The sequence below is a fragment of the Chanodichthys erythropterus genome, chromosome 9 (genome assembly GCF_024489055.1).
Source record: "Chanodichthys erythropterus isolate Z2021 chromosome 9, ASM2448905v1, whole genome shotgun sequence".
Classification (NCBI taxonomy): Eukaryota; Metazoa; Chordata; class Actinopteri; order Cypriniformes; family Xenocyprididae; genus Chanodichthys; species Chanodichthys erythropterus.
In genome coordinates, this window is record NC_090229.1 from 29,656,053 (window position 1) to 29,679,063 (window position 23,011).

The 23,011-nt window shown below is 39.1% G+C and overlaps 1 protein-coding gene across 1 annotated transcript in view; it reads right to left on the reverse strand.

The window, feature by feature from the left end:
• Window positions 1-23,011, reverse strand: part of adgra2 (adhesion G protein-coupled receptor A2) — a 107,486-nt gene that overhangs the window by 37,830 nt on the left and 46,645 nt on the right. The window contains exon 2 of the mRNA XM_067395260.1: window positions 19,019-19,090. Coding sequence (XP_067251361.1) covers window positions 19,019-19,090 — 72 coding nt within the window. The remainder of the gene's footprint in view (window positions 1-19,018; window positions 19,091-23,011) is intronic.

Below are 23,011 nucleotides of genomic sequence, written 5' to 3' on the forward strand. Positions count from 1 at the left end.
AATAATAATTAAATAATAAACATTTATTAAATTGCTTATTAATAAATGTTCATCTTTTGATTATTATTGTTGCCTCTAGTAATTATATGTCTGATTTTTAATTTACAACATATTTTGCACTCATTTTAAGCCAGCCATATAGTCATTTTTAAACAATAGTTGAGTTAAATAAAACTACCCAACACATTGGGCAAACATTTAACTCAACCGCTGGGTCAAAACAACCAAATCACTGGGTTTGTCCATATTTAACCCAACTTGGGTTGTTTTTAACCCAGCATTTTTTAGAGTGTACAAATAGCAATAGATGCTATTTACACTAAGTGAAATTCTATTTACATGCTATTTACTCTAAGTGAAAATGCTATGCTATGATATTTACACTAAGTGAAAATAGTAGATTTACTTAGCAATGGATGCTATTTACAGCTGTAGATGCTATTTTCTCTAGGTGAAAATAGCGATAGATTCTATTTTATTAGTACAATTAAGCACACTTCACAAGGGTATGTCAGATTTTAAGAGTAAAATGGGTTGTGAACAGTGTTTGACTTTAATATACATCACCAACATAGAGATGAACATATTTTTTGGCTTTGGATTTATTTTTGTCTTACTGAGGTCTTATTTTTTGTTTAAAGTATTATACTCTGGTCAAATCAATGCAGGACTGTTGGACTTTTAATCACACAAGAAGCTGATTGAATCCACATCTGTCTTTCTCTAGCTTTGTTTATTAGGGGAAAGATGGTTAAATTCACTGCCACTGCCACTACCCTTCAGATTTTATGAGAGGGCCGTGAGTTTAGCAGTGACCAGCACACACACTGCACTCCCACTCTGGATAATGCCATATCCTTACCTACATTGGAAACAATGTTAATCTTAATTCCAAACACAGAATAATGAACCCACGTTAAATTAGGAGGGTTGGGAGTTGGGAAACAATTTTCATTTTGATCCTGTTCAGACACTCTCAATAAACAAGTATGTTTTCTTAACTTTGGATGGCAGGTACTACTTGAAAGAAATCAATTCTCATTAAGGTTACAGTGACTTTCTATAGACATAACTTTAAAGGAATAGTTCACAGCATTACTTACCCTTGCCAGAAAAATTCATTAAGGTTACAGTGGTTTTGCATAGACAGCATGTTAAAGGAATAGCACATCATTATCTTCTCGCCCTCATATTGTTTTTATCCATATAATGGAAGTCAGTGGTAAGCAAAACATATATTTTCTGTTCCACAGAAGACAGAAAGTAATATAAGTTTGGATCCATCCATCCATCCATCCATCCATCCATCCATCCAAGTCAAGTCAAGTCAAGTCAAGTCAAGTCAAGTCAAGTCAAGTCAAGTCAAGTCAAGTCAAGTCAAGTCAAGTCAAGTCAAGTCAAGTCAAGTCAAGTAATTTACAGTGCAGCAAAAAGTGAAATGAAGCAACGTTCTGCTGGGACCAAGGTGCTACATGAAACAACATAAACAATCACGATATGTCACGAGATACAAAACTAACTATGGACACTACTTAAAATGTGCATGTGCAAACATGTACAAACAACATTTATCGCAAACAACAAAAGATTTTACGAACACAGTGACAGTGCAGATCCGACAAGTACAGTAAAGTGTTTTTGTGCAAATAAATTGTCCTTATAATAATAAATATAGTCATGTAAATGTTGTAGTTTTTCAGCAAAGTTGTTTGTGTAAAAGTTTCATTGTTGGTGGTCATTGAGTGTGTGACAGTCCAGACCTTGTGTTGAGGAGTCAAATGGCTTGTGGGAAGAAACTGTTACACAGTTTGGATGTGAGGGCCAGAATGCTTCGGTACCTTTTTCCAGATGGCAGGAGGGCGAAGAGTGAATGTGAGGGGTGTGTGTGGTCAGCCATGATGCTGGTGGCTTTTCGGATGTAGCATGTGATTTAAATGTCTATGATGGAAGGAAAAGAGACCCAGATGATCTTGTCCGCTATCTTCTTCATTATTGTAGGGTCTTGCAGCTGCCCAGGATGCTCTAGATAGGGTGGTGGAAGCTGGGCCTTCCTCAGCTTTCTCAGAAAGTAGAGACACTGCTGGGCTTTCTTTGGTATGGAGCTGGTGTAGAGGGACCAGGTGAGGTTCTCCACCAGGTGGACAGTGAGGAATTTGGTGTTCTTGATGATCTCCAATGGGGTAAGTAGTTGATGTACAGTAAAGAGTGCTCAACAAACATATATTTTGCTTTGTCCACGTTCAGAAACAAGTTGTTTACTTCACACCAGTCTTTCAGCCTCTGCACTTCCTGAACTCAATGTTCTTGCTGATGAGACCCACCATGGTCATGTCATCTGTGAACTTAATGATGTGGTTAGTGCTGTGCATTGCTGCACAGTTGTGAGTCAGTAGGGTGAACAGCAGGGTACTGAGCACATAGCCCTGGGGGCCCCAGTACTCAATGTGGTGGTGCTGGAGGTGCTGTTCCCGATCCTGACTGACTGAGGTCTCCCAATCAAAAAGTCCAAGATCCAGTTGCAGAGAGAGGTGTTCAGTCCCAGCAGGCTCAGCTTCCTGCTGAGGGATGATGGTGTTGAATGCTGAGTTGAAGTCTTTGAACACCATTCAAATGTAGGTGTCCTTATTGTTCAAGTGAGTGAGGGCCAGATTGAGTGTGGTAGAGATGGTATCATCAGTGTAAGGGTTTGGACAATATGCAAACTGCACTGGGTCTAGTGAACGGGCAGCGGGGTCTTGCATTTCATGATGATGGTTGTGAGTGCCACAGGACAGTAGTCATTGAGGCAGGACTTCTCTGGCACTGGATAATAGTGGTGGCCTTGAAGCATGTTGGAACAACGGTGATCATGAAAACGTTGGTAAGAACATCCACCAGCTGGATGGACGGGAGAGCCTAGGACATGCAGGCTCCTGCCCGCTTGCCACGCTTCCGCTTGAGGCCGAGAACTGGAGGCCTGGTCCTCATAGCAAGTCAAGATTGTGTAGCGGATCATCCTGTATATTGAATTTTGGATTATTTCTGTATTTCAGTAGTATCTGGCAATGGTAAACATGAATATCTATTGCTCTAATGTCCTCAATTCCATGTAAATCGAGCTACAAAACAAAGATAAGCACTGTTTTGGATCCGGAGTGGCCGCGCCGCCATCTTCCATCCATTTATCATATCCATACATTCTTCCATTCCTCCTTCCATCCATCCATCTTTACATCCATTTATCATGTATATCCATCCATCCATCTAGCCTTTCATGTTTTGACAGGCTCAAAGTCTATCTCTCTGTCTTTCTCTCATTCTTTATATGAGACCACATTTTGCTTCTACTTTTTGTCATCCTGTTCACTCTATCAGCCTGTAAATCTTCATTCTCCCTCTCTCATTATTCTCATTAGCTCTGCTCAAATCAGTGCTGGACAGGCCGCTGTGATCTTTTCACACACTCGTTAGGGTCGCCGCTCGTTAGCAGGGACCAGCCTCATTACAGGATGTGTGTGTGTACGTGTCTATGTGGCTGTGTGCCGTTTTAAGAGATGGCGCTGGGTGGAAAATTTAATTTAGTAGATCAAGGGAAAAAACGTGGGTTTGGCTGGGTGTATATATGTGGGTTCAGGTGAAAATTGCTCTTTTCATATAAAGTGCTTGTGAGTATGTGAATGAAAGCCAAGGCAACACAAAGACACTTACACACACGCACGCTAACATGTGGCCTTCACGACATCCTACAGCAGCCCGCTGTGTTCTATAAGGGTATAAAACAAACATGGCTAAACATCGCTCTCATTGGGTGGTTTGGCGAGCTATGAAGGACTTCTTTTCTTTGAGGAGGTCTGCTTTAATGAAAGGGAGGACTGTATGAGGAGCTACCAGAGAACCAACACCGGCCTCTCCTTCTGCCCTCTGGCACTACTGTAATACTACCACACTGCTGTCCTTATAGAGGTATATACTGAAGAAAATATCTAAGAACCTGGAAAATGTGCGATTGAAGATCAAGTAGGCACATTAAGATGGGGATTGAACAGCAATAAATGGGTCATTAAAGTGCAGTACTGCTATATAAACATGGTCAGTCTGGTGCTAGTATGTCATAACTGTTACATGTTCCACATGACCTGTTTTTGCAGTTTACTTAATGGTCATGGTAGACTGGGGAGGAGCTTTGCATTGTAATTGTTAGTGTATAGAAAACTCAATGTGCTCTTTTATATCTTATATCAAATTTCTGCATTTCAAAAGAGCTTCAATATACTCTCTTAGTTAAATTAAAGTGACAGACATAACATAATAAATAATTCACTCATGGCAACAGTGAAAACTACATAAAAATACAAATAAAATAAGACGCAAATCTATAAGCGTTTGAGAGCGCTTCGGGAGCGCAGTGTTATTTTTTTTGTTAGTTTTTATTGTTTGTTTGTTTTGTTTTCAGTTGAGGTGCTTTGTTGCTGTCATACGGAATATCCACAGCACTGTTACTTGTAACTGATTTTGCTAATAATTAGTTTCAGACTAAAAATGTCGACACAATTTAGAGTACTTACTATGTATGTTAAGAGACCAGCAATATTAATTTGTCATCCATTTTGTTCCGTTCTCTGCTTGTTGATATTTTTTGTACAACAAGAATGTTGTGACAATTGGCCAGTGTTGCATTTGTACCGCCCCTCCTCCACTCTGATTGGACAGCTGACTAAATAGCGACAGTGATGTGACAGTACATTAAGCTACGTTAAGCGTTTTTCACGTTAAGTATTTTAGAATGTCCCCATGACGCGACAAAATGCTACTGTAACCGATGCCTCGTTCTATTTTGGATCTTTGAAATATGCGTAGTATTTTAAGCGTTTGTCACATGTTGTGCATGTAAAAGTAGGACTTATGAATGTGAAGTGAATTTGTGGTCTCGTTTCAAATGCATTGATCAATATGTTTGCGTAGACTTCACTGTAGCCTATATGTGCGCTGGTCCCTTTCCGTGTTCTGACCGATGCCAAAACTCAATCAAACGCAAGTCCATTCATTCAAATGATTAATAATGGGAAAAAACAACCGCTTCCATTTCAGAGGCCGTGTTATCAGATGTGCTGAAGATGTTACTGTTCATGTTTGCCAGCGCAGGACATTTTACAAATCCAGACCAGACGATGTTCTACGGCCATGTCCAGAATAAAGAGTAGCCTATCCATGTCGCACAGTACAGTTAGGGTGATATTACTTAACCCATGATATGACATTTTGACTATACTACCTATCCAAATCATTCATCCCAGTATCAACGTCAGTAGGCTACACTTCTTGTATTTCAGGCACAACACAAGGTGTCACTGTGGCCTCAACACTTCGCCCTCACCTACTCTGAGCTTGATTGCTATGTCTGAGGTAAACCACACCCTCTTCATTACCCTATGGCCAAAGAAATGTAAAAATACATAAATATAAAAATAAAGAAATGTAGAAATGAATAAATGTGGAAATGAACAAATATGGAAATACATACATACATTTTTATGGGTTTTTTTTTCTATGTATATTTATTTATATATGTATTTATTTATTTTTGCTTTTTTGCATTTCTTTGTATATTTATTTATGTATTTAATTAGTTTTAATTTTGGCAGACTTGGGATTCCATAGCTGTAAGCATGTAAGATATGTTGCTGCTGCATAAATAAACATACATAAATCTCGTAGTAGATCTAGGCAGGTGGAGCTGGGGGAGGTGGAAGGTTTCAGAGGAACTCTGATGCACTGCAGGACTACATTACAATGAACACTGAACCAGACTATTTAAATGTTGAGCAAGCAATCTCATAGGCCAATCAGCTTGTGCCATGCGGTAATGATGCGATCGCTTGCAGATTACATGTAAAGGACCTATCAGCCTGCGCCCTCTACAGTTTCATGATTGAACTAGATATAAGAAAGAAATTAGTACATTACATTGTGTTTCCCTGTTGTTTTACCCTAATTTAAGTTATTAAAGCAGCTGATTCAAGACTTTATAAGCTCCAGAGGAACATGTATTGTGCAAGTACTGTTCATGAGTACACCAAGGTTTAACAAATAAAATCTGGCCTGTGGCCTACGTTAAATGAGTTTGTCACTTCTGAATTAAATTAAATAATATGGAGGATTCTTTCTCAATGTTTCACTCGGTTATGTGTGATTTTACAGGAACACATGTGTTAAGAGCATATATACAGAGAGAAAGAAAAAGAGGTAGAGATGGCTGTTAGAGAATGTTTAGAGCCTTGAAGCAATGCCAGAACAGTTTGAGAGAAATTTCCATAATAGGATGCACAGCACACAACACATGGGATGAGAAAAATACAGCCAGACTAAAAGACAAAGTGCTGCAGTTTTTTTCATGTCATATTGATAACATATGTGACATAATAAAGAATGCTTTGACATCACTTCAGTGAAATATAGCTTTGCTGATAAACACACCCTTTGAATTGAAAGAGAGAGGAAAAAGCTGAAAGTTGCAGTGAATGTGTCAGTAGTCAGATCTGTTATTAATATTAATATAACAACACTCCTAAACATGACTATGGTATAGGCAGCAGTTTTTTTGGGTAGTAGAGAGCAGTAAGACCATCCTGTCCTGGGATGACTGCTCCACAGACCGCACAGATAAGAAAAGTTCCCAGCAGCATATTACGCTACACACATACAAGCTGGAAACAATGAACAGAGATACGTGCACACACACAGACACACCAAGCTGTTGTATTAAAACAAGAATAAACAGTGTAACAAAGGGGTGAGCACAGATCACGCAGACCTGTCACTCCGCAGGAGGTTTGAGGCCCAGGGCAGGCTGGAAAATGTTTTTGTTACAAAGTATACAATCAACTGTAATCATGTTCTCATGAGAAAACTAAACTGATTTATCAGTGTTTTAACCTTTATCTTATCTTAAAAAGAAGTACACTTCGGCATACTTTTAAAAAGACTTAATACAGAAAGAATATATATATATATATATATATATATATATATATATATATATATATATATATATATATATATATATATATATATATATATAGGAATATATATATATATATATAGGAATATATGTGCGGACTGAATGTAATGTTTTCAGACAATTAATTTCCTGATAATTTCAATTAAGTGAAAATTAATTTGATTACATTTGTATTAAATGCAGTTAGCTGAACTTTAGAGTGCTTTTTTGACCCACTTAAGAAGTACTTAAAGGGTTAGTTCACCCAAAAAATGAAAATTCTGTCATTAATTACTCACCCTTGTGTCTCAGATAGGCCTCCATTGCTGGTAAGATAACACTTTCAATGCCCAGAAAGCTACTAAAGACATATATAAAACAGTTCATATGACTACAGTGGTTACTTTTTTTGCGGCCAAAAAACAAAATAATGACTTTATTCAACAATATCTAGTGATGGGTGAATTCAAAACACTGGTTCATGAAGCTTTGAAGCTTTACGAATCTTTTGTTTCGAATCAGTGGTTTAGAGAGTGTATCAAACTGCCAAAGTCACACCCCCTAGTGGTGAACCATTGAAATTTCAAAACACTTGTCACATAACAAAGCCTTGTTAACTGAAATCATGTATCTTTTGGCAGTTCTGAGCCACTGATTCAAAACAAAAGATTCGTAAAGCTTCGAAGCTTCATGAACCAGTGTTTTGAAATCGCCAATCACTAGATATTGTTGAATAAAGTCGTTATTTTGTTTTTTTGCTGCAAAAAAAGTATTAGTAACCACTGTAGTCATATGAACTGTTTTAAATATGTCTTTAGTAGCTTTCTGGGCATTGAAAGTGTTATCTTGCTGGCAATGGAGGCTTATCTGAGCCATCAGATTTAATAAAAAATATCATTAATATATTTTATTTATTTATTTTTTGGCGCACCAAAAGTATTCTCGTCACCTCATAACATTAAGGTTGAACCACTGTAGTTACGTGAACTGTTTCACGTGAATTATCTTGCTGGTAATGGAGGCCTCACTGAGCCATCGGAATTTGTGTTCCGAAGATGAACGAAGGTCTTACGGGTGTGTGCACTACCCCTTTAAGGACATCTATTTTCTTTGTCTCAGGGTTCTTTCACTTCAGATTCAGACATTCTGTATGTTCTGTGTGTTTGTCTTCTGTTGTGAGTGCAGGGGATTTGCTCATTCTCCGTGCGTTCTGTCTAGTTGTGTCAGCGTGCGGTTTGGAGTTCGCTAGGGCCGTACGTTACTCTGTCCACGTGTGTTGTTCTGTGAAGCATTTGGTTCGTGTTTACATTGACCACATGTTTTCATGTTGTCATGTTTGTTGTCAAGTATCAAGCGCTCTTGTTATGTCCTGCTTCCTGCCTTTTCGTGCCTTGTTCTGCCGGTGTTTTTTTGGATCCAGAGTTTTCCCCTATGGGGTAGATTTTGTTTGTTTTTGTTTAATTTTATATTTTGCTCTGCACCTCAGTTTAAAATATATTAAATGTAATATTGAATACCACACTACACTTAAAATTATAACTGAGTACTTTACATGTGCTTTAGTATGTTAGTCGTCACATCAAAATAAATGTACTTTTTTGTAAAATAATTTAAAATGTACATTAAAGTGCAATTTTACATTATTACAAAGTGTACTTTAAAGTGTACTTAAGTGTGTTATGAAACAGCCATGAAAGTGTAGTCTCATTAAGTACACTTAAGTGGCCTTTTATTTCATTAAAGGTGCCCTAGAATTAAAAATTGCATTTATCTTGGCATAGTTAAATAACAAGAGTCCAGTACATGGAAATGACATACAGTGAGTCTCAAACTTGAATCTCAACATAACACACTGTTACGTAACAGTCGGGATCATTAATATGTACACCCCCAATATTTGCATATGCCAGCTCATGTTCAAGTCATTACACAAGGGCAGCCAATATTAACGTCTGGATGTGCACAGCTGAATCATCAGACTAGGTAAGCAAGCAAGAACAATAGCGAAAAATGGCAGATGGAGCAATAATAACTGACATGATCCATGATATCATGATATTTTTAGTGATATTTGTAAACTGTCTTTATAAATGTTTTCTTAGCATGTTGCTAATGTACTGTTAAATGTGTTTAAAGTTACCATTGTTTCTTACTGTATTCACGGAGACAAGAGCCGTCGTTATTTTCATTATTAAACACTTGCAGTCTGTATAATTCATAAACACAACTTCATTCTTTATAAATCTCTCCAACAGTGTAGCATTAGCCGTTAGCCATGGAGCAAAGCCTCAAATTCATTCAGAATCAAACATCCAAATAAATACTATACTCACATAATCCGATGCATGCATGCAGCATGACGAACACTTTGTAAAGATCCATTTAGAGTGTTATATTAGCTGTGTGAACTTTGTTTATGCAATTATAGAGTCGAGAGCTCGGGAGGGGGTGGAGAGCGCGAGCAATTAAAGGGGCCGCAGCCTGAATGGGCGCATTTCTAATTATGCCCCAAAATAGGCAGTTAAAAAAATGTATAAAAAAAAAAAAAAAAAAAAAAATCGATGGGGTATTTTGAGCTGAAACTTCACAGACACATTCAGGGAACACCTTAGACTTATATTACATCTTGTAAAAAAACATTCGATGGCACCTTTAATATCATATTATCTGCACATTCTTTTCTTAAAGGATTAGTTCAATTTAAAAATTAATATCATCATGAAATCCATCATAAACTTGTACTCCACACGGCTCCAGTGGGTTAATAAAGGCCTTCTGAAGCAAAGTGATGTGTTTGTGTAAGAAAAATATCCATATTTAACAAGTTATGAAGTAAAATATTTAGCTTCCGCCAAACTTACAAAGAAAGTGTAACGCCTCTCGTAGTTCAAAACGCTTGCAATACGTCCTACATGTCAGTTACACTTTTTTTCATTTATAGTCATGTGGAGTATGTTTATGATAAATGGATGTACTTGAGCTTCATACTCATTGCCCCCATTTACTGCCATTATAAAGCTTGGACGCATTATGATATTTATTAATGTAACTCCGACTGTGTTCATCAAAAAGAAGAAAGTCATATACACCCAAGATGGCTTGAGGGTGAGTAAATCTTGGGGTAATTTTCATTTTAAAGTGAACTAATCCTTTAAAAATATACTTTTAAGAACACTACAAGTGCACATTCAATACTATTAAACGCACTTGTTTTTCACAAGGGTTGTATGATATAATATAGCCTTTATTTATTTTATTTATCTTTTATTATTTTGTTTCTCATGCTACGTTCAAATCAACTCTAAAAGTCAGAACTTCCTGGAAAACTGAAATCAGATTTTAAACCAGATCTGTTTTCTCATTCAGAAATGAGGATGTGCATGTATGATGGCACACAAACATGGGATAGGTGTGTAAAACCCAGTAAATCAACTCTTCTGTTCATAATCATACATCTGCAAAACAAATGCTAGCACTGCATACCATCAATTATACTCTGCAATTTGGTTGCTAGGAGACATCTTTGTTGACATACAAGCACCTGCAAAGCAAATGCTCATTCTGCAATTTGTTTCTTTATACATCATCCTAAGAATGTCTGGCAATGGAATGTCTTTATAAAGGGAAGTCTGTGATATCTACTGGGAAAGAATACACCACATCTGACTTTAAATGGAATGCAGCATTAGAATTGTAGTAGCCAAGGATATATTGGGCTTCCTAAAAAGGAGCTCCAAAGAGCTGTAAAGCTACGTGGTTTTCTTAATGTACCATACCATTTTTGTGTCATTTTTATTACATTTTTATTACAGACCAACTGCATAAGGACTGTGAGTTTTGTGGATACAAATATTATAAGTACATGGTATGCGCATGCCTATTCCTTACTCACTTTTAACTCTACAGTTTGCTAAGTAGTTTTGGTAACACTTTATTTCACAGTGTCGTTGTTACATATGTTACTTGTACTTAATGTAAAAGTAAATTATTCATAATTACATGCAACTAACCCTAAACCAAAGCCTATTCCATGTTGTTAATTAATATTACTCAGTACTTAAATGTATAAGGACACCTTCAAATAAAGTGTAACCATATTTTTTCTTAAAAAGTATCCTTAAATTTCTCCTACGAACTCAGAATAAGTGAATCATCATAATTTATCCTTTAAAATTGTTATTAAAATCGTAGTTCATCGTGACTTTGATCCTTTTCAAACTCTTTTTCTTGCCTCGTCCAAACAACATGGCTGTGTGCATTTTGTGTGCATAAATATTTCCTAATAAATGAATTACTTTAAGTAACTAAAAATTGCCAATGAGGAAATTGCATTACTGTAATGGTACAGAATTACCTTATGGTTAATATAATCTTAATCCTCAGTAAAACTGCTGTGCCGGGTTCAGACTACGTTTTATCTTGTATAGTGTGTCATAGTGGATGACAACCTGTCATGATCAACGTCTGTTCCTGTCACATCCCGGACTACATTTCCCATGATCCTCCATTGCTTATCACCTGCACTCACTTCACAATCACTCCACACTAATCACCACACCCAGCTGCACATCATTACCAGGACTATAAAGGACTCACACTTACACCACCAGTTTGCGAAGTCTTGATTACACTGTGTGTCAATTCTAAGCGTTTCCCTGTGATTATCCTGTTTCCCTGTCTGTTCCTGTTCCCCTGTCTGTTCCTGTTCCCCTGTCTGTTCCTGTTCCCCTGTCTGATCCTGTTCCCCTGTCTGTTCCTGTTCCCCTGTCTGTTCCTGTTCCCCTGTCTGTTCCTGTTCCCCTGTCTGTTCCTGTTCCTGCCTTTGACCCTTGCCTTGCCATCCTGTTCTGTGAATGATATCTGCCAGCCCTGATCTTCTGCCTGTATCTTGACCACGATTCTGCCTGTCCCTCGCTGTTCCTGTTTGCTCCTGATTGACCCTGCCTGTATGACTACGATCACTTTAATAAAAGCTTTGCATTTGGATCCCTACCTGAGTCCCGCCTTCGTTACAGAAGACTTCGCCATACCCAGATCCAGCAGCTTCGGTGAGCATGTCCAGCCTCAGCATGGACCCAGCATGGTGTCTCGTCAGCCTGCGTCAAGGTAACAGTACTCTCGAGGCACATATCCAGAAATTTTTGGGGATTCAGGGATCTGATCTGCCGGACCACGCCCTCATTGACTTCTTTACCTATGGATTAAACGAACCATTAAAGAACTGCTTACTTACCAATGGTCCCCGAGGGTCGCTCATGGAATTTCTGGACTTTGCCCTATTCACTGTCGGTTCACTTTTTACTGTGGGTATCGCAGAGGAATGCGACACCACAGTGAATCACGTCATGGCGGCCGCTAAAGAGAACACTCACAAAATGGCGGCCACCACAACAACATCACATCACGTCTCCGCTGATCGCCCAGAGCAACGTCACGTCTCCGCTGATCGCCCAGAGCAACGTCACGTCTCCGCTGATCGCCCAGAGCAACGTCACGTCTCCGCTGATCGCCCAGAGCCCGTTCCAGCCAGTGTATCCGTTCCCGAGCCCGCTCCAGCCAGTGAGTCCACTCCAGTCCAGCATGCTTTCCCTGTCAGTCCTGTGATGGCCAAGAGGGCTGTCTTCACTTTTTATGTCTTGGTTGTCATGCGTGCGTGGAGGATGTACTCGAGCTGTTGTCCCAGAACGGCCTGCTGCCGTCTCAGAGCAGCCGTTTGCCCCGCTGTGCGCTTCGCTCTCAAGCCCGCCGGTCACTACGCACTCAAGTTCGCCGCTTGCAACGCTCTCAAGTTCGCCGCTTGCAACGCTCTCAAGTTCGCCGCTTGCAACGCACCTCAGCTCTCTGGATGCGATGGACAAGATGGCTGTTTCGCCAGTGCCTACGGGCAAGATGGCCGCCCCTTTGGTGTCAAGGAACATAGGGGGTGTTCCAGCCATCGAGTCCGCTCCAGAACCTGTGCTACTTGCCCTGCCAGCGCCCCACGAGCTCCTTGTCCACGAATCGACCATGGCCACCGTTGATTTCCCCAAGAACTTTTTTGGGGGGGGGCCATATACCAGAGGGTGGGGAGCTTGTGGGTGGGGACCCTGCACGGCCGCAACCATCGGCGTGCTCCGAACTGCTAGGGCCGCCCATGGACTATAAACCCCTATGGCCATTAATGGACTGTAGGCCACTAAGGCCATGTATGGACTCCGACCTGCCGTGGCTGCTCAAGCCGCCTGACCTGCCGTGGCTGCCTAAGCCGCCTGACCTGCCGTGGTTGTCTGAACCACCCGATCTACCGTGGCCGCCCAGGCCACCTGACCTGCCGTGGCCGCCCGAGCCACCTTACCCACCGTGGCTGCCCGAGTTCCAGGGGCTGCATTGGAGATCCCGTTCCTGGCTGCTACTAGATCTCCAATGCACCCACCCCCCCCTCCCTAGCATTTCCTTCACGTCGCGAGGACGCGCCTTCCGGGAGGGGGGCGTTATGTCATGATCAACGTCTGTTCCTGTCACATCCCGGACTACATTTCCCATGATCCTCCATTGCTTATCACCTGCACTCACTTCACAATCACTCCACACTAATCACCACACCCAGCTGCACATCATTACCAGGACTATAAAGGACTCACACTCACACCACCAGTTTGCGAAGTCTTGATTACTCTGTGTCAATTCTAAGCATTTCCCTGTGATTATCCTGTTTCCCTGTCTGTTCCTGTTCCTGCCTTTGACCCTTGCCTTGCCATCCTGTTCTGTGAATGATATCTGCCAGCCCTGATCTTCTGCCTGTATCTTGACCACGATTCTGCCTGTCCCTCACTGTTCCTGTTTGCTCCTGATTGACCCTGCCTGTATGACTACGCTCACTTTAATAAAAGCTTTGCATTTGGATCCTTACCTGAGTCCCGCCTTCGTTACACAACCGACATGGCATCTGTCACATTTCACGATGGTCGTCAGAAAGACTAGTCCTCTGCGACAGTTGCGCTCGCATCATGGCAAATTCGCTATTTACATGGCAGGATTTGCAAGCGCATGAACAGACTAAGGGACATGCCGGATTCCACCAAAGCAGTTTTATATTTATGCACACAATAATAATCTTTTACATTTTAATCCTTTTATTTTTAATATTTGACATGTTTGTGTGCTGCTTGTGTCCCTTTGTGTGTAACAAGCAAAGTGTATGCATGCCTATAGGCAGATTTTACAAACACGCTCTTTAAATAACAAAAAAAAAATCTGTGCCATTGACTTTAGACTAGATTTTTGTTGGTCAATGGTGCGGTCTATTTCAGCTGCCTCAAAATAGCAACACGCCAACAATGCACCTGAACACACCTCGTTTTCAGACCAATACGCCCATGGGTGCACAAATGGCCGCTAATGCATTTGTTATTTAAACAACGTGGCACAGGATGTGAAAATGATAACTGCATCGGGCTGAAACTAGCAAAAAACATTGCTCTGCGTGTATGATAGGGCCCTATAGTCAAAAATCGCATAATCTGACACAGTGACTATCATAACAGACAAAAATATTGTGTAGTCTGAACCCAGCATTTAAGGAACACTCCACTTTTTTTGAAAATAGGCTCATTTTCCAACTCCCCTAGAGTTAAACAGTTGAGTTTTACCGTTTTCGAATCCATTCAGCTGATCTCCGGGTCTGGCGGTACCATTTTTAGCATAGCTTAGCATATGGGTCACAGCTGCTGCGTAATATCATTGCGCCTGCTGCACCCATGGTATGGAAGCAAAGTTCCTTAGTACACGATGTAACTACAGAAGAGTCAAGTTTTAAATAGGAAAAATATTGAAACTCTTTGGTCATTTTTGAGCAAGATGCTATTGGTCTCATCAGATTCAATTAACTATTCTAAGCTATGCTAAAAGTGGTACCGCCAGACATGGGCGTAGGTTTGGTCTCAGCTTTGGTGATAATTTACTATGTACGTTTATAGCCTATTTATACTTACAAAAAAACACTGTTGGCTAATTGACATTCAGTTACTTGCTAATGTAGCATTCTATCATCCTGAGTAACACATACTATCACCAGTTAATACTATTTTCCACAGTAGAATCTGCATTTGAAAGCCTGGTCAGTCACTACTGCTAGTTTATTTGTGTGGCTAGCTAGTTATTTTGCCTACTTACACTCTGACTCTGCTTTATGAAAAAGCTTATAATGTCCCGTGGCATCTACAAAGTACAAAAAGGGGCAAAAAAATGGAATATTAAAATGTTTTTACTCTGGCACACACGCACCAACCGCTCGCTGCTAGTGCAAGCACAAAAGTAGTCCCGGCCCGCGCGTGTAGCATGTAAGATATCCTGCCGCCAATCAAAGTACGGCGTTTCTTGTACTGTCGTCGTCCTGGCCGTTAGAATCGATCCAAATAGCAGTGCAAAGATCCACATAGCAGTTCAAAGGAGCTTGCTAAATATTGGTGGGGACAAATTTGTCATCTCAAAATATTGATAGGGACTAGTACCTAGCATCCCCCCCTAAACCTACGCCCATGCCGCCAGACCCGGAGATCAGCTGAATGGATTCGAAAACGGTAAAACTCAACTGTTTATCTATAAAATGAGCTTATTTTCAAAAAAAGTGGAGTGTTCCTTTAATGTTAATCAATGAACAACATCGAATGACATCTATTTATCTAATAACCAAAGATGCAGCAAAAATCCTGATGTATTAGAACTATAATGAATCTGCATTATACAAAGCACATCAGCATGGAAATACAGTGAAAGAAAATGAAACGTGGCTCAAAAACAGCAAAATACAACTGGTTTCTTTGAAGATTAGCATTTTTAATTAAACACAGCACTTGCTTGTATTTTTTTCCTAAATAAAGTAAAAGGAAATGAAGTGTTACTAATAGAGGGTTAACATCCGTAGTTTTAAATCTACTAAAACGCCCTACCCCCATCCTAACCCAGTTTAACTACAATCCCAGGTACGAGTGCCTGTTTGCGGGCACGGCTCCAGTTTCTCTGATCTTTGACCTCCGCAGCTCCCTGGGGGTCTTGTCTGCACTTGCAAAAACAAGCAAATCAGATCCTTTTACCCCAAACAAAACACCTACATACAGAGAGCAGCCCTGTCTTACACACACATGGCTAATCACAGCACACGTGCACACATGAGCACGAGCACACGCACGTGCACACACTAATGACCTCATACACACACACACGGGTAGCTACATACTCTCGCAATAAAACTAAAAAAAATATAAAACAAGTTTTAGTCCACTAAAATCATACTATGGTATCATGTTTTTTAGCCATTGTACCATGTCACCATTTTTATATATGCAGGCTTCACATATTCATTCCACTGTGCTACTTTTCCACTGTTTTTTAATGTCAACATGTGCTTAACGGACATTTTTAGCCGTTGCGCTCTTGTCTTAATACAGCATTTAAGTTAAACTTCTAAAATACGTCTCTCTAGACCTTGTGCATTTTTTTTTCATTCCACTGATCTGCGTCTGTGTGAAAAGGCCCATAAAGAGCTACCAAACCATTTTATTGAAAAATAATACAGCCTAGCTGTCAGTATCATGCTCCAATACTGCAGGTCAGTCAGCAACAGAACATATTTCTTCCTCCTTCAATCCCTGGCAGCCTCCTCTCCGCCTCCTCTATTATCTCTCCAGTCTGAGCAGTTTTTCACAGAGTGATATATGTAGGTGTAATGAGACTCTTTCCTCTAGAGTTCTGTGATAATCATGCATACCGGCTCATCCTCCCTACTGTAGCATCACACTCACAGATAGCAGCAAACAGGTCTCTGGCTGCTTTAACTTCAATATTCAGTATGAAAATTAAAGGAAAATTCTGGTTCAAATTAAAATAAAATGTTGTTATTATAATAATTTGGACTTGTTTTTTTTTTTGTTTTTTTGTATGTGTGTTTTTAAGCAAAGAGGAAACAAACTAACACACTTAGGATTCATCCACACAAAACATTGCATTCCACTGTGCTGCCTTTCCATTGTTTTATATGAAAACATGCGCTAAAAGAAGTTCTTAAAGGGTAAGTTCACCCAAAAATGAAAATGATGTCATCAATTACTCACCCTCATGTTGTTCCACACCAATAAGACCTTAATTCATCATCAGAACACAAATTAAGATAAATTCGATGGCTCAGTGAGGCCTGCATCGCCAGCATTAACACTCCCTTTTTCAATGCCCATAAAGCTACTACAACATATTTAAAACAGTTCATGTGTCTACAGTGGTTCAACCTTAATATTATAAACAGTGAGAATACTTTTTGTGTGCCAAAAATAACAAGATAGCAACTTTATTCCACAATATCTAGTAATGGGCGATTTCAAAACACTGCTTCATGAAGCTTCGAAGCTTTATGATTTTTTATTTTTTTTTTCAAATCAGTGGTTCAGAGTGCCAAAATCCCATTATTTCAGTAAATTAGGCTTCATTACCTCATAAGTGTTTTGAAACGTCAGTTAACGTGACTCTGGCAGTTTGATATGCTCTCTGAACCACTGATTCGAAACAAAAGATTCGTAAAGCTTCATGAAGCAATGTTTTGAAATCGCCCATCACTAGATATTGTTGAATAAAGTCACTATTTTGTTATTTTTGGCACACAAAAAGTATTCTAGAAGCTTTATAATATTAAGTTTGAGCCACTATAGTCACATGAACTCTTTTAAATATGTTTTTAGTAGCTTTATGGGCATTGAAAAAGGGAGTGTTATTGCTGGCGATACAGGCTTTGCTGAGCCATCGGATTTATTCAACAATATCTTAGTTTGTGTTCCGAAGATGAACAAAGGTCTTACGGGTGTGGAACGACGTGAGGGTGAGTAATTAATGACAGAAATTTCATTTTTGGGTGAACTAACCCTTTAAGTCAAATCACCTTTATCTAAATAGCGCTTTATACAATACAGATTGTTTCAAAGCAGCTTTACAGTGATAACAGGAAAATGATTCAATGATGTAAACAGAGTTCATTTCAGCAAATTGTGATTTTTTTTCAGCTGAAAATACTCTGTTTTGTTGCAATGATAGTTTGACAGTTCTTGTAAATTACCTGGCTCTGCTACATCATCTTTCCTGTATCCAAAATATTCCCAAACCACGGATGTTGAATTTTTGGCCAAGTCCTTATCCTGTCCTGAATTCACCTTCCCTGTTTCTATCCTTTCTTCCATGTCATAATGGTAAACCTGATCTGTTATGGTCTTGCTACAGATTTAGGCGTGCTTCATTCAGATTGCACACTGAAAAATCGTGCTTTCTGCAGTTTAGAAACTGCGTATGCTCACATTATAGTTTTATTACTTCGCGTTTTCACCCCCATTGCCCCACGTCTCGCATTTTAACCGCAAAAACGCATTAACTGTGAATGGTACACATGCTGTATTAGACATTAGGTTGACAAGCCTTTATTTTTGTATTTTTTTTTATATATATAAAATTCAGAATTTTCAGTAAGTCTCTTATGTTCACCAATACTGCATTTATTTGATTAAAAATACAGTAAAAACAGTAATATTGTGAAATAGTATGAGCATTTAAAATATCCATTTTCTATTTGAATCTATTTTAAAATGTAATTTATTCCTGTGATAGCAAAGCTACATTTTCTTCAGTGTCACATGATCATTCTGAAATCATTCTAATATAATGATTTGTTCAAAAAACATATTATATTATTATTATTATTATTATTATTATTATTACCAATGTGTAAAAAGTTGTAATGCTTAATATTTCTGCAGAAACTGACTTTTTTTTCCAGAATCCTAAGTTCAAAAGAAAAAAAAAAAATTACCAAAGCCAAACTTGTATGTGTTTTTTTATATGTTGGTACCTTATTTTGAATCTGATATTAGTTATTACATATTATTTTGTTGAGTTATATTATTGGTTATTCATTTTAATGCTTTAGTACTTAACTCTAAAATGATGCAAAATGATGCTAGACACAGTTCAAAGACACCACTAAGCCTCGCAATGGTGATGAAGATGATGACGAGAAAGAGATTTACTTACAGCTTCTCGAGGGAGTACAAGCCGGTGAAAGAGCCATTTTTCAGGACACGGATACGATTGTTGCTCAGATTTCTGTAAAGAAAGGTAAAAGGAGAGATGAAATGAGTCATTGTGATGACAGTCACTAATCACACATTCACAGACAGCGATGTAAAATGAAATCCATCCATGCATCCAATGAAAACAGGCCTCACTCACACACTGTCATACACACCCTTGCCAACACACAAGCTGAACCAAAACACACAAGCGAATGTCCAACACAAACACACATATAACAGTAAACACCCCGACACAAACGTGCTTATATGGCTAGACACCTCAGACAAATACACTCGCCAACTCTTACACATATTCTTCATTTGCTGCCTTCAAACCTCATGACTGCAGCATTAGATTCTGGTATATAAGGTTATAAAGGTACAGAGACTTGCTACTGGCAATACATAGACAGACACACTGATTTGAGCATGTAAGACCTACTGCACAAATAGCATATATGAAATTTACCGTAACAGATCAATACAGGTGGAGCTGGGGAAGGTGGAGGGCTTCAGAGGAAGTGCAAACTGCTAAAGCAAACTGCTCTGACCAACCATTTAAATTTTGAGCAGCAGCGTTGTGTCAGATTTTCAGATTTGGTGATTTTGACTCCTAAATTATGTCGTTGACAAGAAACATGTCAGACTACATGTTGCTTCCCGAACAATAATCGCTTGCGTGATGTCATTGAGAAGGCGGAACTAGTGACTGACTTCTGGAAACAAGAGCGGAAACAAACAATGGATCTCATTCATGAAACACGAGCAGAACGAATTTTTGTGTAAATCGTGTGTAAAGTGGTTCTGGCGTAAATTTTCGGATTCATTAAAATGTTCGTATTTTCCAAATGTTAGTTGGTACGAAAGAAATCTACACCTGCTCCCAGTCACGCGTAAATAGTGCGTTTAACATCCGAACGTTTTGCTCATTAATAAGGCTGCATTTTAATTCACCTTAATAAGGTACATATTTACACAGCATTTTAACCCTTTGATGCACAAGCTATGAAAACCCCTTCTAATGCGCAACATGGGTCAAAAATGACCCGTATTCATTTCCTATGTAATTTCAATCATGGTTGAGTGTTTCTTTGCTGAATCTTTGAAAGAAATGTATTTTATCATTCATTTATTCCAGGTATTCCTTAAATATCTTGTTTTTGATTGACAAAAATCATTATGTTCATTATTTCTTTCTTACTTTATAAACAAACACAGTTTTTGTCTGTCTACATCAATTTTACACACATGGGTAAAAAATGACCCGTATTCATTTCCTATGTAATTTCTGTCATGACTGAGTGTTTCTTTGCTGAATCTTTGAAAGAAATTTATTTTATCATTTATTTATTTCAGGTATTACTTAAATATCTTGTTTTTGATTTTCTAAAAATAATTATGTTTATTTTTCTTTCTTACTTTATAAACAAACACAGTTTCTACATCAATTTTACACACATGGGTCAAAAATGACCCGTATTCATTAGGGCCCGAGCACCGATGGTGTGAGGACCCTATTGGAATTGCTCAGCCAAAATTTTCTTCTTCTCCAAAATTAATCACATTTTTGAGGGCCTAAACGTTCTCAAAAACTCATGAAACTTTGCACACGCGTCAGAAGTGGTGAAAATTTACATCTGATATGGGTTTCAGAATTAGGTGTGGCAAAATGGCTCGATAGCGCCACCTACAAAATTTCAATTAAGCGCCCTTTGTGCTACATTTCACGTACAGTTATGAAATTAGGTAGACAGATGTAACAGCCCAATACCTACAAAAAAGCCCCTGGGTGCAAATTTTGTAAACCCAACAGGAAGTGAGATATTTTGAATTTTCTCTACAAAATTTTGGCAGTTTTTGCCATTTCCACATGTTGTACTTTAACAAACTCCTCCTAGAGCTTTAATCAGATCAACATCATATTTGGTCAGTCTAATCTAAAGGCCTTTGAGACGTTAAATTGCGAAGATCTAGAGTTTTCGCTGAAGGGCGTGTCCGTGGCGGCCTGGCAAAGTTCGATGTTTCGCCATGAAACAGGAAGTTGTTGTAACTCGGGCATACAATGTCTGATCTGCCCCAAACTTCACATGTTTTATTAGAGTCCTGGCCTGAAGACATCTATATGACAATATTCAGTTACAGTCATAGCGCCACCTGGGGGCAACAGGAAATGACATGTTTTACACTGGGATTAACTCCTCATAGAGATTAAACCAGATGAACATCATATATGGCCAGTCTAATCTTAAGGCCTTTGAGATGTTAAATCGCAAATATCTTGAGTTTTCGTTGAAGGGCGTGTCCGTGGTGACCGACAAAGTCTGATGTTTCGCCATGTAACGTGAATCACTTTTTTGAGGGCCGAAACATACTCGAAAAATCATGAAACTTTGCAGACGCGTCAGAAGTAGTGAAAATTTACGTCTGATATGGGTTTCAGAATTAAGTGTGGCAAAATGGCTCGATAGCGCCACCTACAAAATTTCAACGAAGTGCCCCTGACACTACGTTTCACGTACAGGTATGAAATTTGGTACACACATCTAACAGCCCAATACTTACAAAAAAGTCTCTTGGAGTGAAATCTGAAAACCAACAGGAAGTGAGATATTTTGAATTTTCTTTGCAAAATTTGGGCAGTTTTTGCCTTTTCCAGGCGTTGTACTTTAACAAACTCCTCCTAGAGCTTTAAACAGATCAACATCATATTTGGTCAGTCTAATCTAAAGGCCTTTGAGACATTAAATTGCGAAGATCTAGAGTTTTCGCTGAAGGGCGTGTCCGTGGCGGCCTGGCAAATTTCGATGTTTTGCCATGAAACAGGAAGTTGTTGTAAATCGGGCATACAATGTCTGATCTGCCCCAAACTTCACATGTTTTATTAGAGTCCTGGCCTGAAGATATCTATATGCCAATATTCAGTTACAGTCATAGCGCCACCTGGGGGAAACAGAAAATGACATGTTTTACACTGTGATTAACTCCTCCTAGAGATTTAGTCAGATCAATTTCATTTTTTGTCAGTCTAATCTAAAGGCCTTTGTGACGTTAAATTGCGAAGATTTAGAGTCTTCGTTGAAGGGCGTGTCCGTGGCGGCATGACAAAGTCTGTTGTTCCGCCATGAAAAAGGAAGCCGTTGTAACTCAGGCATACTATGTCCGATCTGCTCCAAATTTCACATGTGTGATAAGAGTCCTGGCCTGAACATATCTATATGCCAATATTCCGTTAGTCATAGCGCCACCTGCTGGCAACAGGAAATGGCATGCTTTACACTGTAATTCCCTCCCAGAACCACAAATTTAATATGCCACAAAGTACCAAACATACTAGAAAAACACGTTAAATCATGCAACACTTGGCTAAGTGCTAATGTATGCGATTAACGCCATGAAACAGGAAGTTGTTGTAGCTCAGGCATATGATGTCCGATCTGCTCCAAACTTCATGTGTTTGATAACAGTCCGGGTCTGAACACATCTATATCGCAATATTTGGTTATGGTCAAAGCGCCACCTGTTGGCAGCAGGAAGTGTGGCAATTCGAAATGACTTAATGGCATAATTCTCCTGTATTCATTCGCTTACATGCATGTCGACCACTGTTCTCTGTTTTCCTAAGGCCAACGGGTGGTGGTCAGCCCGGGTGCGAGGGCCCTCTCAACGCTGCTTGCAGCTTTAATTTCCTATGTAATTTCAGTCATGACTAAGTGTTTCTTCGCTGAATCTTTGAAATAAATGTATTTTGTCATTTATTTATTCCAGGTATTCCTTAAATATCTTGTTTTTGATTTTAACAAATCATTGTGTTTATTTTTTCTTTCTTTTTTTCATAAACAAACACAGGTTTTGTATTTCTACATCAATTTTACACACATGGGTCAAAAATTACCCATATAGAAACCTTTGCAAATTTTCGCAAGAAGGAACATATTTACTGCAGACAACTGTT